Raw genomic sequence first — 18,630 nt, 5'->3', positions numbered from 1 at the left:
TTGGGATTTCAATTCTGGTTGGAAGATGTTCCACATTGTTCCATTTGTAAGGTTTCCCTCTTGCATCTTTGAGACAAGAACACTAAGGTCTGCATTCTGAGTCAAAGATGTTCCACATATTTTACAGATGTTTCTCCTCTGTGTGTATTCTGATGCACATTGAGGTAAATACTTATCCTTAAAAGACTTCCTGCATTTGTTTCATTCATAAGGTTACTTCTGCATGTGTTCACTGAACATGAAGTATTTTCTACATTTGTGTTTTGCTTTTGGTTTTGTTTATCCAGTCCCCAGGCTTGGGACTTGAGCACTATCCCTGGCTTCTTTTTACTCAAGGCCAGCACTCTACAGCTTGAGCCACAGTGCGACTTCTGGCTTTTTCTATCTATGTGGTGCTGAGGAATTGAACCCAGGGCTTCATGTATGCAAGGCAAGCACTCTACCACTAAACCATATTCCCAGGGCCCACTGATAAGGTTTTTCACCTCTGTGAATTTTCTTATGCAAGTTAAGGAGTGACCTCTAGGTAAAAGACTATTCACATTTGGAATATTCATACTTTCTCACCTATATGATTTCTCTTGTGCTTCTCGAGTGCTGACAAGTGGGTAAAGGACTTTCTACATGTGTTCCATTCCTAAGATTCTCTTCTATATGTCTTCTCTTATGTTTACTAAGATTTGCCTGCTGGCTGAAGGATTTCCCACACTGGTTACAGTCATATGGTTTTTCACCTGTGTGAATTCTCTTATGTCTACGTCGATTTGAGAGGTTACGGAAGGACTTTCCACATATGTTACATTCATAAGGTTTCTCTCCTGTATGTGTTCTCTTATGTTCAGTAAGATATGACCGCAGGATGAAAGACTTCCCACACTGGTTACATTCATATGGTTTTTCACCTGTATGGACTGTCTTATGTCTACTTAGATATGAACTCTTCCTGAAGGACTTCCCACACTGGTTACATTCATAAGGTTTCTCTCCTGTGTGTGTTCTCCGATGAACACTAAGACATGTCTTCTCAATGAAACACTTTCCACATATGTTACATTCATAAGGTTTCTCTCCTGTGTGAATTTTCTTATGTCTACGTCGATTTGAGAGGTTACGGAAGGACTTTCCACATATGTTACATTCATAAGGTTTCTCTCCTGTATGTGTTCTCTTATGTTCAGTAAGATATGACCGCAGGATGAAAGACTTCCCACACTGGTTACATTCATATGGTTTTTCACCTGTATGGACTGTCTTATGTCTACTTAGATATGAACTCTTCCTGAAGGACTTCCCACACTGGTTACATTCATAAGGTTTCTCTCCTGTGTGTGTTCTTCGATGAACACTAAGAAATGTCTTCTCAATGAAACACTTTCCACATATGTTACATTCATAAGGTTTCTCTCCTGTGTGAATTCTCTTATGATTACTTAGAGATGACATTGTTGTGAAGGACTTTCCACATATTGTACATTTGTAAGGTTTCTCTCCTGCATGTGTTCTCTTATGTGTAGTAAGATGTGCCTGCTGCGTGAAGGATTTCCCACACTGGTTACATTCATATGGTTTTTCACCTGTGTGAATTCTCTTATGATTACTTAGACTTGAACTATAACTGAAGGACTTCCCACACTGGTTACATTCATAAGGTTTCTCTCCTGTATGTGTTCTCTTATGTCTACTAAGACTTATCTTCTGGTTGAAAGACTTCCCACACTGGTTACATTCATAAGGTTTCTCTCCTGTGTGTGTTCTCTGATGAGCACTAAGATATGTCTTCTTAATGAAACACTTTCCACATGTGTTACATTCATAAGGTTTCTTTCTTGTGTGAATTCTCTTATGATTACTTAGAGATGACATCAACCTGAAGGACTTTCCACATGTTGTACATTCATAAGGTTTCTCTCCTGTATGTATTCTCTTAGGTGTACTAATATTTGCCTGCTGCCTGGAGGATTTCCCACACTGGTTACATTCATAAAGTTTCTTGCTAGTGTTAATTTTCTTACGTTTTCTTAGATATAAATTGTTTGTAAAGAACTTTCCATATTTGTTACATTCATAAGGTTTCTTTCTACATTTGGTATACTTATCAGACTGCTCTGAATATTTGCTCTGATGGTTAGTAAAGTGCATTTCCTTACTGAAACATTTCTCACATTCACTATAAGAATAGGGATCGTCTCCAGTATGGTTTTTCTGATGTGTACTGACTGTAGTAGGTCTTAAATAGATTGTTTGCCCTGACACAGTACATTCAGGTGGTTTCTTCACTCCTTGAAGTATTTCTTGGACAATGTGAGCTGACTTACAATTGCTTTCTCTATATTCACTATGGTTGTAAGGGAGATTTCCCGCACAAACATACTTATGTCTAGAGAAAATAGTCTCTGAGTTTAATACCATTCCTTCTCCTCCATCTTTAAAATACTGATGCTCATAAGGACTCTCAGATTGTTGAATAAAATGCTTCCAATGTCTAAGCGCTTGCTCAGCTACATGAGAGACAACAGGTCTGCATGGATCACGCATCCCATCAGGCTCACTATAGAGAAACAGGTTTTGACATGTAATGATTTCCTCAGTCCCCATTGCTAAAGACTTATTATTCCTAATCAGCTCTGGCATATGTTTTAAAGTCAAATGAAAATTTCTTACTGAATTCACTCTTTCCTTTACTTTGTTGCTATTAGTGACTGCTACTTCATATAGCCATTCATCTGGCCTTTCGTGGCAAGTCTTAATCATGTCATTCATTTCTTGGACATCTAAAATGATACATCAAAAAGAGAGAAAAACAAAAAAAAATGGTGAGATCTAAACCTTAACATAAAAAATGACATTTCTTCCCATTCTAATTATTATAGATTTTAAAATATCCATACTAGGGGCTGGGAGTATGGCCTAGTGGCAAGAATGCTTGCCTCTTACACATGAAGCTCTCAGTTCGATTCCCCAGCACCACATATATGGAAAACGGCCAGAAGGGGCGCTGTGGCTCAAGTGGCAGAGTGCTAGCCTTGAGCAAGAAGAGGCCAGGGACAGTGCTCAGGCCCTGAGTCCAAGCCCCAGGACTGGCAAAAAAAAAAAAAATCCATACTAGAAATTGATGTATGAGAAATATAGGCTTTTCTTGCAAAAGGCTTAAGATCTTCATACTTGTACTTTACAATTCAAAATGATGTTTCTCTGTTTCACTTTTTTCTTTTCATATCAGAGGAAATATTTACTCAATTTGCAAACTTATAGTTTTATAGCAATAGATTTAAAGTGAACATTTACAATCTGTCCTTAGCATTGCTAGAGTTACTTTTACAAATATCTGTTTTGTTGTAGAAGTGTTGCTTGGTTTGCTTTTATTTTTGTGAAATAATTATACTTAGTGCTGCTTTTCTTCTCAACCATTAGGTTAGGAACAACAATATTTTCTGGATTCATACATTCTCACAAAAGTTGTTGTTTTTTTTTTTTGGCCAGTCCTGGGCCTTGGACTCAGGGCCTGAGCACTGTCCCTGGCTTCTTTTTGCTCAAGGCTAGCACTCTGTCACTTGAGCCACAGTGCCACTTCTGGCCATTTTCTGTATATGTGGTGCTGGGAAATCGAACCCAGGGCCTCATGTATACGAGGCAAGCTCTCTTGCCACTAGGCTATATCCCCAGCCCCCTCACCAAAGTTTTATAGAGCCCTTTGCCTTTCACTGAAGCAGGAATAGTTTTTGTGAATGAGGATTTATCCCTACATTACTTTTTTTTTTGCCAGTACTGGGGCTTGGACTCAGGGCCTGAGCACTGTCCCTGGCCTCTTCTTGCTCAAGGCTAGCACACTGCCATTTGAGCCACAGCACCTCTTCTGGCCTTTCCTATATATGTGGTACTGAGGAATCGAACCCAGGGCTCATATATACAAGGCAAACACTCTTGCAACTAGGCCGTATTCCCAGCTCCCTTATCCTTACATTTCTTCAGGTCAAATTTCTCACTAAGAATTCCTACAGGCATATGTGGGATCTCTTTTTTTTTTTTTTTTTGCCAGTCCTGGAGTTTGAACTCAGGGCCTGAGCACTGTCCCTGGCTTCTTTTTTGCTCAAGGCTAGCACTCTGCCACTTGAGCCACAGCACCACTTCTGGCCTTTTCTATATATGTGGAGCTGAGGAATCGAACCCAGGGCTTCACATACACGAGGCAAGCACTCTACCACTAGGTCATATTCCCAGCCCCCATATGTGGGATTTCTAAAAAAAATCATTTATCCCCATCTTACAAGGAATCTCATCAAAATTCCTTTTCTGACACTCTTAATCCTCAGAACCATTGATGACAAAGGACACTGCAAACACCACATAGGTGATATTTCTTGCTAATGTAAAAGATTGAGTTGTGAATCCCAGAGGCACTGATAAGCATTTTCCTTCTCGGTGGACAGCAGTCCAGGTGTCCTCATTATTTCCTGACACCTACATAATCCTAGATCCCTGAAGCGATATATCTTTTACATTTTCCTTTGTTTTTTTTTTAATGTTTCAGAATAGGTATCACAAAGAGAAAAGGATTTGCTAAATCTACCTGTGTTTCCACAGAGAATTTAGTATGTCTCCAAACAAATTCTTTTTTTTTTTTGGCCAGTCCTAGGCTGTGAACTCAGGGTCTGAGCACTGTCCCTGGCTTCTTTTTACTCAAGGCTAGCACTCTACCACTTGAGCCACAGCACCACTTCTGGCCATTTTCTGTATATGTGGTGCTGAGGAATCGAACCCAGGGCCTCATGTATATGAGGCAAGCACTCTTGCCACTAGGCCATATTCCCAGCCCTCCAAACAAATTCTTGATTCCCCACTCTTAAGACAAAGAATCACCTAGTTCCCCACCAAACATAGCACTCAAGGGAACAAGGCATACTACTGCTCAGTACAGCTCAAAATGAACTTACCAACTGGGCTCTGTCTCCAACATCACTGTGTAAGATGCATTCACTCACCTGGGAAATTCATTTCTAGTACTTCTCCCATACACGGTTCTGTACCTTCCTCCAACTTGGGTTCAGAAACACAGTGCCCTGTTAAGATCAAACAATGGATAAGTATTGCTCATGCTGGGTCATCCTTGCTGTAAAATGATCTCACACATTCTGGTATACAGAGTTGTTCTAAAACCTGGTTTCTCATTTCTCCTTATCCCCATGGCTGACTTTCCCCATTAACACAAGCTTTGAGTTTTTCTTGTCCATGTTTTGCCTTGAACCTAAGGCATGGGCAAGGACTCTGAGCAGTTTTCCTCAAGGCTAATGTTCTACCTTTTTCAGTTACAGTTTCCCTACTGGGTTTGGATTGGTTAATTGGACAAAAGGAGTCACATGGCAACTCTTTTGCCTGAGCTGTCTTCCAACCACTTTCCTCAAATTTCAGCAGCTAGCATTATATCTGTAAACTACCCAGTGCCAGCTTTGCATTTTAAATGCTTGCCTTAAACTAGTGATTTCCAGATCATCCCTTCAGTAGTAATATACATTCTACACCAGATTACATATCCATCTATAACAATGAATCCCTTATTCATATAACATATTTGAGTACTTTTGTGAAAAACTACTGCTCCCTTGACTTCTTGAAGAATGAGAATAAAATTGATTCTGGAGGAATATAATCTTTCTTCGAAGTGATACTTCCCGTGGTCTGGAATCCTACACCTAAACACCATTGCAACTTTGAAAAATAGTCAAAGATCTACTAAAAATGAAGCATTTGAACTTGTGAGTCAATGTGACTTTTGCTCACCCAAGGACACCAAGTTGCTGTAGGTCTCCAGCATTACATCCCTACACAGGATCCTCTGAGCAATGTCAAGGTCCCGCCACTCCTCCCAGCTGAAGTCTATAGCCACATCTTCAAATGATACTGGATTCTGTAATGGTACATTTTCATCAAAATTAGCCCTGATTCGTGAGAACATCAAATTTGGAATTTTATTCTTCTACATGTGTGCATTTGTATTATATAAAATGTTTTGAAAGCATGAGATATACTCAGGCCCTGAATTCAAGGCCCAAGACTGCCTATAAAAAAAAGAAGAGAAAAACCAACTATTTACATATGACTTAAGTTGGAATATATATGAATATATATCAGAGGTGATTTACAATGCATAGAAAATTTTCCAGGCACCAGTAACTCATGCCTGCAATCCTAGCTACTCAGAAGGCTGAGATCCGAGGATCACAGTCCAAACCCAGCCCAGGCAGAAAACTTGAGACTCTTCAATAATCACTGAAAAAACAGGAAGTGATGCTGTGGCTTAATTAGAGTGTACTAGACATGGGCTGAAGAGCTCAGGGACAGCTTCCAGCCCAGAATTCCCATGGGACTAGCCCCATGGAGAGATAAAAAAATAAAACAATAGAAGACTATTTGCAGGTTACATTACCAATGATTTACAGTATAATAAAGCAATGATTGACACAAACATAAAAAATTGTAAAAGGACCGTCACCGATGAAATGACATTATTATAATATAAATATAGTATAGATATATAGAGAGGTACAGATAGATAAATAGATGGCAATGTTTGGCTTTACCATCAGAAAAAGAATAACACGTCAAGAATATTTTACTCAAAAAGACATACAATAAACAAAGAGAAATCAAAAGACATAAAAAAAATAAATACAGATACAGATCATGGATAAAAACAGACAGATCATACATCTCCATATTAAAAGGTACATGCTCAACATCAAGGTTTCCTAACACGTGATTTTAATGTTGGTTTTTTCGTAAATAGGCCATTACTATTGGAGAAGCAATATGCCTTTTTTTTTTTTTCCTGCCAGTCCTGGGGCTTGGACTCTGGGCCTGAGCACTGTCCCTGGTGTCTTTTTGCTCAAGGCTAGTGCTCTACCACTTGAGACACAGCGCCACTTCTAGCTTTTTCTGTTTACATGGTCCTGAGGAATCAAACCTATGGCTTCAGTCATTCTAGGCAAGCACTCTACCACTAAGCAACATTCCCAGCCCCAATACTCCTCTTAATAACTGATAGAACTACAAGCCAAAAAGTCAGCATGAACATACACATGGATGACATTATCATAACCTAAAGACAGGAAATAAAGCACAGTGCTGCTGCATTTACCACAACCAACACAATGAAAGTAAAAATAAACCTCAAAAGGAAACGTTAGAGAATTTGACACAATAAAGCAATAAGTTACAAACACAGTAAAATCAAACAATACATTTCTAATAATCTATGAGTGAAATAAACATAGAAAAATTAGAATGCATCTGGAACAAAATGTTCCCAAGCACTGGGATTTTTATTATATTAAAAATGACCGGGGCTGGGGATATAGCCTAGTGGCAAGAGTGCCTGCCTCGGATACACGAGGCCCTAGGTTTGATTCCCCAGCACCACATATGCAGAAAACGGCCAGAAGCGGCGATGTGGCTCAAGTGGCAGAGTGCTAGCCTTGAGCGGGAATAAGCCAGGGACAGTGCTCAGGCCCTGAGTCCAAGCCCCAGGACTGGCCAAAAAAAAAAAAAATGACCACTCTCAGGGCTGGGAATGTGGCTTAGTGGTAGAGTGCTTGCCTAGCATGTATGAGCCCCTAGGTTCGATTCCTCAGCACCACATAAATAGAAAAGGCGAGAAGTGGTCCTGTGTCTCAAGTGGTAGAGTACTAGCCTTGGTCAAAAAGAAGCCAGGGACAGTGCTCAGGCCCTGAGTCCAGACCTAGGATGGCAAAAAAAAGAAAAAAAAAAAAAAGAAAAGACCACATGGCCACATCTTTACTTCAGTTTGAAGATGTTGTCCTTATGTATGGTGTATTACATGGGTAACTCCTAGAAGGTGGAGGGAGAGCATAGACCTCAAGGAAATAGTGTACAAAGTGTATCAGTGGAGGTAACTGCATACAGATGAAAGTGGACTATACAATTCGTGGGTGAAGACAGGATGGAGGGAATGTGATAGTGACAGAATAGAAGACACTGTATGAAAGGAAATGTATTCCTTACCTGATGCATGAAATTGTAATCTTCATATATAAACTCTATGACAACAATAACATATCAATTATTTTTTCAAAATTCCATTGAATTGTGCTGGCCTAGGCTATTTCCTTAGTGTAGAAAATATACCACAGATAGAAGAACAGGTAAAATTATAAAAAATAAAATGCAACACTTAATTTGAAACATGAAATAGTTGAGGCTGCCTATTACTTTCTACATAAACAGTATGGCATTATCCAATGTTCACTTAAGAAAAAAAAGCACAAAAAAACAATGAGGGCTGTGGCTCAACTATATTTAAAAAAAAAAAAAAAAGGCTGAGGTCTGGAAGCCAGACTAGGCAGACAACTCAAATTAACAAGCTAATAAACAGGTTGGAGGCATGGTTCAGGTGAGAGTGTCAACAGTGAATAAGGAAGCTGACTGACTGAGAGCCCTGTGAGTTTTGTGCTCTATTGTTGACACAAGAAAGGCAAGGTGGAGGCTGAGGTAGGTGTATCATATAAGCTTCTGAGTTAGAGACCAATGGTGGCAATACAGCAAATCCCCATCTCAGAGAAAAAAAGATGAGTGAGAGGAGGAAGGAAGCATAGAAGACAGAAGGGGAGAAGAGGGAAAGGAAAAAGAGGAAAAGAAGATAGGAGGGGAGGAAGCTTCATGACATTAGATTTCACAGGTACTTTCTTGGATATGATACCAACCATGCCTAATTACAAAAGCAAACATGAATAAGTACAAACAGATAAAACTTTCTGCCTCAAAAGGCACAGAAGCAAAGAGGATAAGGCTTCCCATAATATGCGAAATTATTTGCATGTATTGCTAAGTAGATCAATAACCAGAGGGAATTAGAAAATATAAAACAAAATCTTACAACTAACCCAGACACACAAACTCTGATTTGAAAATGGGAAAAAGAATTGAAGACACTTTTCTTAAAAAGATTATATTCAAATGATGGCTTTGCATATAAAAAGAAGTTAAATTTCAACAGTCATGAGAAAAATTCAAGTAAAAATAACAATGAAATTACTTTATACATGTTACTATGGTCATAGTTAAACACACAAATACATATACACTAAAAAGTAGTGTGAGAGCGTCCTGGGGACGGGGGCTGGTTAGGCTCAAGCCAAAGGACTTCGCATATGTGGCTGGGACCGTGAGGGTACCAGTGACCATGAGATCACTGCAGCTTCTCAGAGCCCCTTTCCTGTGTGGCCTGCTCTGGGCCTTTTATGCTCCACATACCAGGGCTCAGGAGCCTGGGGCCAGTGCCCCCCATCCCGGCAGCGTGGGCCTGGATAAGAACACAGTGCATGACCAAGAGCATATCATGGAGTATCTAGAAGATGTCATCAACAAACCAGAGGCAGAGATGTCCCCACAAGAACTGCAGCTTCATTATTTCAAAATGCACGATTATGATGGCAATAATTTGCTTGACGGCTTAGAGCTCTCCACAGCCATCACACATGTCCATAAGGAGGAGGGGAGTGAGCAGGCACCACCAATGAGTGAAGATGAACTAATCAACATAATAGATGGTGTGTTGAGAGACAATGACAGAAATAATGATGGATACATTGACTATGCTGAGTTTGCAAAATCACTGCAGTAGAGGTTATTTGGTTATCTCCTAGTTAGATGCAAATGTGACTCGTGATAATGTTATCGAACACTTCTGATAATGTAAAATAAAGTATTTCCAACTACTGCTACAGCATTTTGGTAAAATTGTGTAAAGATTTGTTACACTGGGGTGAAAAGGAGAAAATGAGAAGTAAAAGAGGGAAAATAGAACATCCTGTAGTCACTAAGTGCTGTCAAAAGTCTTATTGGACAAGGGCTTGATTAAAGAATTATTTTAAAGAATATTAGATAAGTGGAGCCAAGCTCAGGAATTTGACTACAGAATACTGCTTTTTTGTCTTTTTTAAATTTCAGTTCATGTTACCTAAAAACGTAAGACACTAAATAGGTTTTGCCAAATGGACACACTTTTTAGTAACAATCAAAGGACAGAGCGAATACCAGATGTTTGCCCTGGCAGGTCTTGCCTCGTTAGGTAAATGGTCAGTGTTTTGTGATGTTATCTTGGCTGCATAATAGGTAATTTCTCTGGACAAGCGGCTCTGTGTAGGCTGCATCAAACTCACAGCCTAAAAAGAATGTTAAATATTGAGTTTATCTGTCTATGCTGTCTAAGATTCTGTATCTTCTGGCATTTTTGAAATGATATTCACTGGCCTCAGTGATCAATCTCTTTCAGTATTTTATACAACTACTGCCACAATCATGTACTTACCTTCTATTGTCTTCAGTCCAGGAGACCTTGAATTTAAAAATACTCTCAAATCAGTAGCAAAAATTCTAGTTTTCTTAATATTTATACTTTGCTTTTATTTCCAGGGTTTCCTTTTTGGAATTTAAGAACTATTAGTACTGTAAGGACCTGGTACAGCAGGTTTGAACTGGCCCAACCCGAGTGATGAGTGAAAAGCTCATCTACCAAACATGGTGACTAACTTGATCCAAGTTCTTTTTTGAAGGAAAGTTGTTTATAAATTACCTCTTTCAGCCTGAATATATGACTTCTTTCATTTCAAGAAAGACTAGAAAACCTCTAACTAAAACCCCTCCAAGAGTGGATCTTCATAATATTTGAAAGTGAGAAGAAGCCACTGATGGTAACTTAGTTTGTTGGGTGTGATAGATGTGCTGTGATAGCAAATTGCCAAAGTGGAGCTTGAAGGGGGAAAAGAAACTGTGTAACAATTTGCTGTAAGATGTATAGAGACTTATTTTCTTTATTAAACTATTCTTGTAAGAAAATGTATTTGTAAAAACTGTTTCCTGTGTTAAGTATCAAAGCTGACTAGTAAACTATTCTTATATTATCTCATTATTTTGAAGGATTTATACAATGTATTCTGAATATCTAACCAATAAAACTGATGGAAAAAGGGAAAAAAAAGTAGTAAGTCCTGGGGATGCTGTCAAAAAAGTGTGAAACATGGTGCATTTCTACCAGGAATCTAAAACAATCAACGATGGATTAGAGAATCCCAAAAAGATGTAAATAGAGAATTACACAGGCATATGATCCAGCACTTCTTTTTCTAGATGTGTACCCAATAGATAAAAGGCAAGGACTAAAACAAATATCTGGAGAATCACTTCACAATAACTACTCACAACCAAAACATAGAAGCAAGTAAAACAATAGATAAATGTGTCGAAAGGAAAAAAAAATGCTACATGTTACAGCAGGGATGAAACTTAAATACAATCAACTAAATAAAATGAATCCATTACACAGGAACAGCCACAGCATGATGTCCCTTATTAGGCTTCCAAGGATCAACAAACTCAAACCAAAAGGAATGATGGTTCTGGAGACTGGGATAGAGAGGAACAGCAGCTGTATACTTCAAGATTAAAGAGCTTCACACACGGATGATGAGAAATTCTGTACATGGATGGAAGAGATGGGCCCACCAAAATGCAGCCTTACATCATATCAGCAATCTGTGCTATTAAGTATGCTTAATGTAGCCAGCCAGACAGGATTGAACACACCTGTACTACCTGAACTTGGCAAACTCAGGATTATCAACAAGTTTGTGCCACAGACAAGTTCAAGAGCATCCTGGGCTCCATAGGAAGATCTGTCTTTAAAAGAAATATTTTGGATTATGTGACTTTTATCAGAGATATACATAACAGATGTGTCTCTTTTCCCTATTGATTTTAAGTATTGAAATAACAAATAAGTCAAAAGAGATAACATGTTAAAATAGTTTCTAGCTTGAAATATAAACTAAAGCACACATAGACAAAAGATACAAATTATTATAATCTGTACATCTTGCTTTTTTTCTTTGTATTTTCATTAATTACTCTGTAAATGTATCACTTATTCCAGAAAGATTTCTCCTGGTTCATTCTAAAGCTATATTGCCACACCTGGTGGCTAACAGAAGAGTTCATGAGAGATCAAAGTGTACACTAACATCAACTATGTATGGATAGTACTTTAAGTACCTATGACTTACTCAGTCCTCAAGAATATTCAAATGTGCATTTCACAAACTCAAGTTTAATAGCAGTAAAATATTTTAATGTTATTAACAAGGATGTGATTTCTGAGTAGTTGCCAGCAAACCTGCACCTTTCCATGACAAGTGACTTCCTTAGGGTCACTGAATCACATAACAGGTGTGACTATTTTTTTCTCACATCAAAAATTACACAAACAAATGGAAGCAAATCTGCACTCAACTCAGTTAGAACAGAAGGATTTTATCAGCAGAATCTGTAATGCATCTTTGTCTTCTTTAGGAACATTTTCCTGAAGCTGAATATAATTTTCGATCTTGGACCCCCATTAAGTTCATGAAATGGAATGTAAAACAAAGTGAGAAACCAAAACTCACTCACCAGTGATCCATCCATTCTGTGCTGCTGTTAACAATGAACAGAAGATTCTGGAAGGAAAGCTGGGGGAAAAGGCAAATGAAGTAGTCAGGAAAGAACCATTTTGATTTTGCTCAATATTTTCCAGCTCAAAACATTAAACATGGACTGGAAAAGAATAAAGAATTCTTAAGGGAGAAGAATTTTTATGTATTAAGTGGAGCATTATATTCTTAAATAAAGACAAATTCACAGTCCACTAGTTGATAAATATCACAAAAGCAATTCCTTACTATGTTTTTTCATACAAGTTTGGTGAAAATCAAAGACGTCTTCATAAGTTTGAAAAGGCCTCAGTACTCACCTTCCTAAACACAGTCTTATGAAGAACCTTGGCTATCCTGCTGGAGATACATGACCTAATAAAGAGGCAGCATAAAATAATGGTCATAGGAATAACATAATCCTAAACCAACAATTCTCACTCAAGCAACCAAATGATTAAAGCATCATGTTACTGAAACAATATCAACACAAAATACCAAGCTGAGTACACCACAAAGTGAAGTTCCATAAAACTTAAAACAAATAAAATGGCTGTATGCTTTTTCGTATGTGTTAGTTGATTACATAGAAAATCCTATTATTCAAGTTTCTTAAGAACAAATATGTAGGATAGAAACTCAAAAGGATCTTTTAGAGTGAAGTACAAAAACGAAAATCTACTCTGTAGACTATACTGACGTCTGTGCTAAGAAAGACAATATAAAATATTTAAAAGCAATGTCAGAATATTAATATTGGCTTTTCTACATTACAAGAATGTGTTCTTACTTAAAATAATTTAAAGGAAGTTCATTATAGACTAAGTGTCCATAATCACAATGCTTGAGAACAGCAGTGTTATTGATTTCAGCATGGGATATTTTATTTTTGTCTTGGGAGATGGACTATCATCAGACACATTAGTGACTGAACCTCTGTGCTTATAAATTTAAAGTTTTCTATTTCAGATTATTTTATTAGAAATGGTAGAGCATTGTAGCTGGGATTTTATAGCACATGGATGAATTCCTAGCTACTGTGAAATCTGCCACCTGAGGATCACAAAATGAAGCCAGCTGGGACAGCAAAGTACAGGAGAACCTCTAATCTCCAATAAACAACAAAAATTGTTTTAAGTGGAGTGATGGCTGAAATAGCAGAAAATTAATCTGGAGGAAAAGAAGCCCATAGTCAGTGGCCAGACCATGAGCTCAAGATCCAGGACTAGCACATATAAGAAGAGCAAATGTGGGGTCGGGGAATATGGCCTAGCGGCAAAGTGCTTACCTTGTATAGATGAAGCTGTGGGTTCAATTCCTCAGCACCACATATATAGAAAAAGCTAGAAGTGGTGCCATGGTTTAAGTGGTAGTGTGCTAGCCTTGAGCAAAAAGAAGCCAGGGACAGTGCTCAGGCCCCGAGTTCAAGCCCCAGAACTGGCAAAAAACAAAACTTAAAAGGGCATTGTATTTTTTGTTTTGGTTTGTTTTTGTGCCAGTCCTGGGACTTGAACTCAGGACCTGAGGAGTGTCCTTGGCTTCTTTTTGCTCGAGGCTAGCACTCTACAATTTGAGCCACAGCGCCACTTCCAGCTTGTTCTAATTAGGTGGTGCTGAGGAATCCAACCCAGGGGTTGGTTCATGTGTAGGAGGCGAGCACTCTACCACTAGGCCATATTCCCAGCCCCAGTGTACTGTATTTAAATTACATCTTATCAATTCTTTTAGAACCCAAGTTTAGGCAAGCTCTCTCATCTTAAGTAATGTAAAATAGGTTCAAAAGTGTGATGCAGAATTTGTCATTTGTCAAGAACAGATGCAGAAAATAAAGTGTAGAATAGTCATTTGAGCCACATATGAAACTCACAATACCATATTAAGTGCTGAGGATAAAAATAGAATCAGCATGTTTCAAGTAAGGCATTTGAAAGCAATTTTTAGGGGCTGGGGATATGGCCTAGTGTCAAGAGTGCTTGTCTCGTATACATGAGGCCCTGGGTTCAATTCCCCAGCACCACATATACAGAAAAACGGCCAGAAGTGACTCTGTGGCTCAAGTGGCAGAGTGCTAGCCTTGAGCAAAAAGAAGCCAGGGACAGTGCTCAGGCCCTGAGTCCAAGCCCCAGGACTGGACAAAAGGAAAAGAAAGCAATCTTTATGATTCATTGACTTCAATTCCCAAAAAGAATTTCCTAAGTGAATAATACTTCTTTGAAAAGACTGTCACAAAACAGGTAACACTAGTTAAAAGTTGAGGAAATGTCTTATCATAAATCACACAACATTGAGCATGGTACATTGCCTTAAGTGTAGTCTTGCTATATTTCTTTTAATGCCAAAAGTCTCTTACAAAAACTTCCTGAACTAGCAGGAAGAACCAACAAGTTATTGTAGTACCCTGGTCACCCAAGATTCAAAACTCACCACAATCAAATCATCAGCACTAAGTCAATCCAGCTAGGAGTATTTATTTAGCTGTGCAGAGCATCTACTCTCCACCATTGGGATGGAAAAGAACAGTACTGAGCCTCTGTAGGTTTGGGTTTTTAAAGGTAAAAGCTATGCATTGTACAGCAGGTGGTCATGAGGTACACACAGGGGGCCAATGCAGGGGGTCAAAGCAAGTATCAACTTCATTTTTTCACAACTGTTACCATGTTCCCCTAATATCAACTAAGCAAGTTTGAATGGACTAAAATAATCCAGTATTTAATTATAAGTGGGCCAACCTGACAGTTGCCATGGCATTTTTATAACTACTACTATGATTATTCCTATAATCTATTAGTATGATCCTTTTCATTTTGATTTGTTTTGTTTTTGTTGCCAGTCTTGGGGCATGGACTCAGGGCCTGAGCACTGTTCCTAGCTTCTTTTTGCTCAAGGCTACCACACTACCTCTTGAGCCACAGCGCCACTTTCAGCTTTTTTTCTATATATGTGGTGCTTAGGAATAGAACCCAGGGCTTCATGTATACGAGGCAAGCACTTTACCACTAGGCCATATTCCCAACCCCAGTATGATCTTTTTCACAATCTGTTACTATGGATGCTACCCAGATACAGAGAGGAACAAGGGCTACATATATTTTTAAATGTCAATCTATAAGGAGCTAGTCCCACTGGTAGGGGTGCAGCTCTCTAACATGGAGTCATGAAAATGGAGTTATACAAGCTAAGAGAAAACGCTAAGGCAGTGAAATTTTACATGATCTATTGTTTCTAGAAGCTGGGGGGGGATACACTTTTCCTTGTTTTTTACAGTTACAGCTAGCATGAGCACATCCATACATGGGACATTTAGGATAAGTTTAAGAGATCCCATGCTACAATAATACTGACAAGAGGAAGTTAAAGAAACTAATGAGAATAGGGTTAGGGTATTATTACATAGATACTTCCAGTTGTGAGTGTTATCCTTTCAACCCCAAACCACAGCCCCATGTCACCTTGGATACCTAGGCTCTGGCTTATTCAGCAGTCCACCTCATCTCCTCCCCTAAAAGTTGGTCTAAACCTTCAAGGACCAAGTGATTGAGAGTGTTACACGAACTAGTACCACCAGAACTTGTGCTCTGGGAACTAGAACCAACGGCGATTGGTTTAGGCAATTATATCTAAATGTATCTTTTCCTTCCTGTGTTTTTCTCCTTGTGGTTTTGAGGGATAGCCAGACTTCACAAGATCTCTTCCTTCAGGAAGGAGATTCCTATGACAGCATGCCCTCCTTTAAACACTGGTAGTGTTGATTCTATAAATACTCGACCATCAAATAGTACTCCAATAGCTCATGTAGAACAGTTTCTAGAAACAAGGTTGGGTAAAATCGTGTGTGAACTCGAACTAGGAGTGATATGAAGGCATACAAGGCAAGAGCAGAGAAAAAAAAATACCTAGGGGCAACCACCCAGAACCCGAAAACACAACTGCAATATGACAAGCCCCAGGGCCAGCGCACACTTCACAGTTTCATTACCACTGTGGCCACGCTCGCCGTCCCGCAGGGCAAAGTGAACGCCTTCACCGGGGTGCTCGGCGGAACCTCAGTCGGGGAGTGTGCGCGCGCAGCTCCCCGGTTCTCCCGCTCTGGACAACACCCAACCTGCGTGCAGAGCTCCGGCGGCCAGGTTCTGCCTCGGCCGGCGCGCGGGCTGACAGCGGCGCCCACTCGGGAAGCCCAACTGGAGGAGCGCGCGGAGGGCAGACTCCGGTTCCGAGCCCGGACCGCGCTTCTTACCTGACACCTTCCCTCCCTGGGACCCATTCAGGTCACAGTCCCACGGCCCACTGAAGACAGGCTGGGCCCTCACTCGGTGGCTCCAAACTTGGGAATGCAAACGCGTACTTCAGAGCACTTCAGAAGCTGGGTAAAGAGAGAGGATCTGGAATGTACAGACCAGAAACAAACAGTGGGCGGGCAGGCGCAGGCTCACGAGAATACTGGCCAGGAAAAGTCGGTTCCAAAGGAGACTACATTTCCCACAATGCGGAGCGCTAGCTAGAGGAGGTGGGCTTGGAGCACTACTAGACCTTATGGGCTAAGAGCCCACCGATGCTTGAGCATCTCGTGCAGATCAGGGTCAAATTCCTTGTATCTTACAAGCGATGCTTTCTGATTCTGAGATGGTTCCTTAGTTGATATGCCAGAGGGTAGAAATACTATGTCATTACATAAGCAGAATGCAGAACGACAAAACTTCCTCTGTTCCACTCTTTTGTAGCAGCATTAAACGTCCCAAAGGGACAATACCCCACTTTTAGTGCACTAGAGATTAAATTTGTACTCTATGTGTCTTAAGGGATATATTCAAAACAGAGTACTTAGAATAATTCTATAAGGAAATTCCTCACGAGTCGCTGGGAGCTCTTGCCTCTATTCCTAGCTGATCAGGAGGCTGACTACTGAGGGTCACTCTTTAAAGACAACCCAGGCAGAAAAATCCATGAAAGTCTTATTCTCAACCACCAGAAAACCGGAAGCGCTGTGGCCCAGGTGGTAGATGCTAGCCTTGAGCTGAGCTCAAGTCCCAAGACTCCTTCCCATCCCCCCAAAAAAGAAAGACAAATTCCTCTGTCTGTCTTTTGGTGTCCCCAGTACACTATCTACATAAGCCATATATGATGAATGATGGATTTTTCTCCCCACTTATTTTAATATTTACAAGTCAGTGAATGAGCACAGCTTTTATTTGGGGAATACTGATACTTGAAACACTCCCTTTACACCACTGAGCATCCAATCAGGGCTGTTGGCTTTAATTTACACTGCCTCTGCAGGTTTGCCCCAGCTGGCCAGTGACTGATCCTACCAATTTTGCCTCATTACCAGTCAGGAGTGATTACAGTGTTTTAACAAGAAAAAAAGCATTTCAACTAAGGTAGGAAAAGTCACTTAGAAACGTAGGATAAACATCAGTATTCCCCAAATAAAAGCTGTCCAGAGCAAAGGCAGAAGTTCCTGCAAGCTGAACATTCACCCATTTTCTACTCTATTCCATATTCCAACAGAAGAAACACTCACTTAAATCATCAAGGCAAGTGCAAGAAATATGCAAAAAAAAATAATAGAGAAGGGCTTTATCAAAGGAGAATACCAGAAGAATTAATTGACTCACTTGAAATAAAATTGAGGAAAAATCTCATGGGACTGAAAAGTGAATTGTTCATGGTACAGAAAAAGGAAGGGAAATTGTACTGAAGATTTTTATTCAGCAGCCTCTTGATTAAAAAGTGACTCATTTTGAAAGCAGTAAAGCCACTGCAAGTAGAGAGATATGTTTTGTCATGTTCTGTCGAACAGGAGTTTGTTTGTTTTTTTCTGGGAGATTCTATTCTTCCATATCTATTATCTATATCATATCTATTATCTATTATTTTATATCTATGATATGTATTATTCATATTACCTATTAATTTATCACAACCTAAAAGTTACTTTACTCCTTTTGATTGGACTAATATTATAAAACCAATGAAGCTTCCCCTTCATACTCTCTAAATGGGTCACAAATTCTAATAAAGAATTTGTGTTTGCCCCCATGACACTGTCCACTTCCTACAATGGCAAAAGAGAGACAAGGCCAGAGAGGATGGAGCAGGGACTGCAGTAGTGTGCACCTGACATGGTCAGGGAAGCTCTCTGGACTTGATGCCA

General features: G+C 39.5%; 2 protein-coding genes across 10 annotated transcripts in view; one reads left to right on the top strand and one right to left on the bottom strand.

The window, feature by feature from the left end:
• Positions 1-417: 417 nt before the first annotated feature.
• Positions 418-18,630, bottom strand: part of LOC125349422 (zinc finger protein 883-like) — a 38,537-nt gene continuing 20,324 nt past the window's right edge. For 2 of the 9 annotated variants that reach the window (XM_048343558.1, XM_048343567.1), the window contains 2 exons: positions 1,071-2,771; positions 420-986 (listed from right to left, as the gene is read on the bottom strand). In XM_048343558.1, the coding sequence (XP_048199515.1) occupies positions 568-986; positions 1,071-2,771 (2,120 nt within the window). In that variant the 3' untranslated portion in view covers positions 420-567. Of the gene's footprint in view, positions 987-1,070; positions 2,772-4,979; positions 5,058-5,775; positions 5,903-12,456; positions 13,164-16,713; positions 16,877-18,630 lie in introns of those variants that run through there. The other 7 variants (XM_048343563.1, XM_048343564.1, XM_048343565.1 and 4 more) reach the window with 7 other exon arrangements.
• LOC125349441 (multiple coagulation factor deficiency protein 2 homolog) lies at positions 9,118-9,634 on the top strand. The gene has a single exon (XM_048343591.1). The coding sequence runs from the start codon at positions 9,194-9,196 to the stop codon at positions 9,632-9,634; it is 441 nt and encodes a 146-aa protein (XP_048199548.1). The 5' UTR covers positions 9,118-9,193.

This window comes from Perognathus longimembris, chromosome 3 (assembly GCF_023159225.1).
Source record: "Perognathus longimembris pacificus isolate PPM17 chromosome 3, ASM2315922v1, whole genome shotgun sequence".
NCBI lineage: Eukaryota > Metazoa > Chordata > Mammalia > Rodentia > Heteromyidae > Perognathus > Perognathus longimembris.
Note: the sequence above shows the minus strand (reverse complement) of the source record. Positions and strands in the feature narration are given on the sequence as shown.

Excerpts from the sequence above, each read along its gene's own strand:
- LOC125349441 (XM_048343591.1), top strand. The coding sequence starts at position 9,194 with ATGAGATCACTGCAGCTTCTCAGAGCCCCTTTCCTGTGTGGCCTGCTC.